This window comes from Cyprinodon variegatus, unplaced genomic scaffold, assembly GCF_000732505.1.
Source record: "Cyprinodon variegatus isolate N-32 unplaced genomic scaffold, C_variegatus-1.0 Scaffold114, whole genome shotgun sequence".
In the NCBI taxonomy this organism is placed as follows: Eukaryota; Metazoa; Chordata; class Actinopteri; order Cyprinodontiformes; family Cyprinodontidae; genus Cyprinodon; species Cyprinodon variegatus.
In genome coordinates this window covers 78,704-81,020 of record NW_015150567.1, presented here as the reverse complement: position 1 = coordinate 81,020, position 2,317 = coordinate 78,704, and the positions used below count along the sequence as shown (strand labels likewise).

Here is a 2,317-nt window from a genome sequence, read left to right as displayed (position 1 = left end):
TTTGTGCAAATAGAAAAATAAAGGCTTTATGAACTGAAAAAAATGGAAATCTAGATAACTCATTAAAACAAGTGCCTTTGTTTTTGGATTAAGGAGGTAAAGGAGACATTTTGACAATGGAACAAGACGATTTACACTTAATATAAGAAAACACAATTGCATTGTCTTATTTCAAGTGCATATTATCTCAGTTTTTTATTTTAAGAGTAAACATACTCATTCCATTGGAAGCTATCTAATTTGCCTACTCAAATTAAGGGTAAATACAATTAATTTCAGACATTTTTACTTATTTCTAGATAGTTTTTTCCGGTGTGGGTGTTTTCCCCTGTTTTTTATTTTTTAGTTTAACCTGTAAATGTTTATAAATGTGTCTTAATGCTTTCCTTGCCCTGGTCCAGTGGCAGTTAGCTTCTAGTTGCTTTATTTATTGTGCAACATTTAGCCACATATATGAAGGAAAAAAACTGGGGTCATTATTATCTAATGTCTGAATGAGTGAGAATCTTAAAAATAAACTATTAGAACACTGTGTTAAATTAAACGTCCGTGAATATAATGGAAAAGTGGCGGCGTTGGTTCACTCTTCTCCTACCCATCATACTGCACCCACTGTGTTCATAAAGCTGCCTTTATGTGTATGAATCTGTTCCCTGGCATTTCTACAGCGATATAAAGCTGTTCGCTATAAGTGAAAAAGCTGTTTTCTGTCTGGTCCTTCCCAAATGTTGCACAGCTGCCTTCCTTTATGTCCAGCAATGCTTTGCACTATGCAAATAGCTAAAGGAAAGATTGCTGATTTGACTAAAAGCCCAGACCTATTTGGGAAAAAAAAAAACATATTCTAGCAATAATCATACATTATGCATTAGACTTGCATTAAAATTGCTTGGCAGGTTGCAGGAGTGACTCGGTTGCTTTTATTTGAGCACAGCTGATGAAGCGAGCTGGAACCAGAAAAAGGTTTGATCACTTAAAAAAAGGCTTGAACAGCTTTAACCCCCCCACCCCCGTTTCCTAAAGATATTTAAGTGCCCTGGATTAACAGCCTACGTTAGGGTTGCAGCACTTCATCTGCCTATAAGGACCTCCGCTCTCTGCTGTTCAAACACTCCCACATTCAACTTCAAACAAGCATGAAAGCCAGAAATATGTGCCTGAATTTACAGGGAAATGCTCTGTTTTGATGTTTAAAGGCACAAGGTTAGACATTAAGGGTTTGATTTTATTTATTTCTTTTCCTTTTCTCAAATAAAATGATGGATGACTTGCCAAGTGTGTTTGTTTGTGGGTGTGAGCACTATTAGTTTCTGCTTTTTTTCCTTTAAAGCATGAACAGTTCCTAAGTAACTGGTATTCTGTGTGTGTTTCCACTGCAGGGCTGCTCATGGTCTGTGATATTTGTGGATCTGGACGCCCACAACAGGAACAGACAAACGCTGTCCTCTCTGCTGCCCAGAGAGTCTCGCTCACATGTGAGTCCACTGCCCACACACCTAAAAAACAATCTAGAAATAAGTAAAGATTTCCTAAATTAAGCGTATTTAACCTGGATTTGAGTAGGTAAATTAGATAGTTTGCCAATGGAATGAGTGTTTTTACTCTTAAAGTAAGATAATTAGATAATATGCACTTGAAATAAGACAATGCAATTGTCTTTTCTTATTCTAAATCTAAATAGTCTTGTTCCATTGGCAAAATGTCTCTTTTATCTCCTCAATTCAAGAACAAATGCACTTATTTTAAGAAAAAATGAGTTATCTAGATTTAGATTTTTTCCAGTGCACCTCCCTGATCCACTCAGAACAAAAACCTGAGCTCTACGAACGTTTAAAAGAAACCAAAAATATTATATGTCACAGAATTAAGGTAATATTTATTGGGTAGGACAATGTTATCCGTCATTACTCTCCTAGTGTTGGCCTAATGGTTAGAGCAGTGCACTGGTGCTCTGAGAAGGTTGCCAGACCTGGTTCGATCCACACAGCCTCCACTCTGGGTCCCTGAGCAAGACCCTTAATCCCACACTGCTCCTCGGGTGCCTCGCAGTAGCAGTCCACTGCTCCCTAAGGTGATGGGTTAAATGTAGGGGTGGAACGGTTCACAAAATCCACGGTTCAGTTCGGTTCACGGTTTCGTTTTCACGGTTTTCGGTTCGGTTAATGTTGATTGTTAGCCTGAAATGTTGGTCATGTTGCTGTTAGCATAAACAAAACGTGTGGCACAATGCTTGCACACTGTTTTATCCACAACTTTCTTTCCGCCGTCATCGTAGGTCACTCTAAATGCAAAGTGGTCCCATACAGCAGACCTATAA

At 38.3% G+C, this 2,317-nt stretch overlaps 1 protein-coding gene across 1 annotated transcript in view; it reads left to right on the top strand.

Annotated features, from left to right (window-relative positions):
- Positions 1-2,317, top strand: part of phkb (phosphorylase kinase, beta) — a 145,938-nt gene that overhangs the window by 65,717 nt on the left and 77,904 nt on the right. Inside the window, exon 8 of the mRNA XM_015375180.1 lies at positions 1,380-1,475. Within this exon, the coding sequence (XP_015230666.1) occupies positions 1,380-1,475 (96 nt within the window). The remainder of the gene's footprint in view (positions 1-1,379; positions 1,476-2,317) is intronic.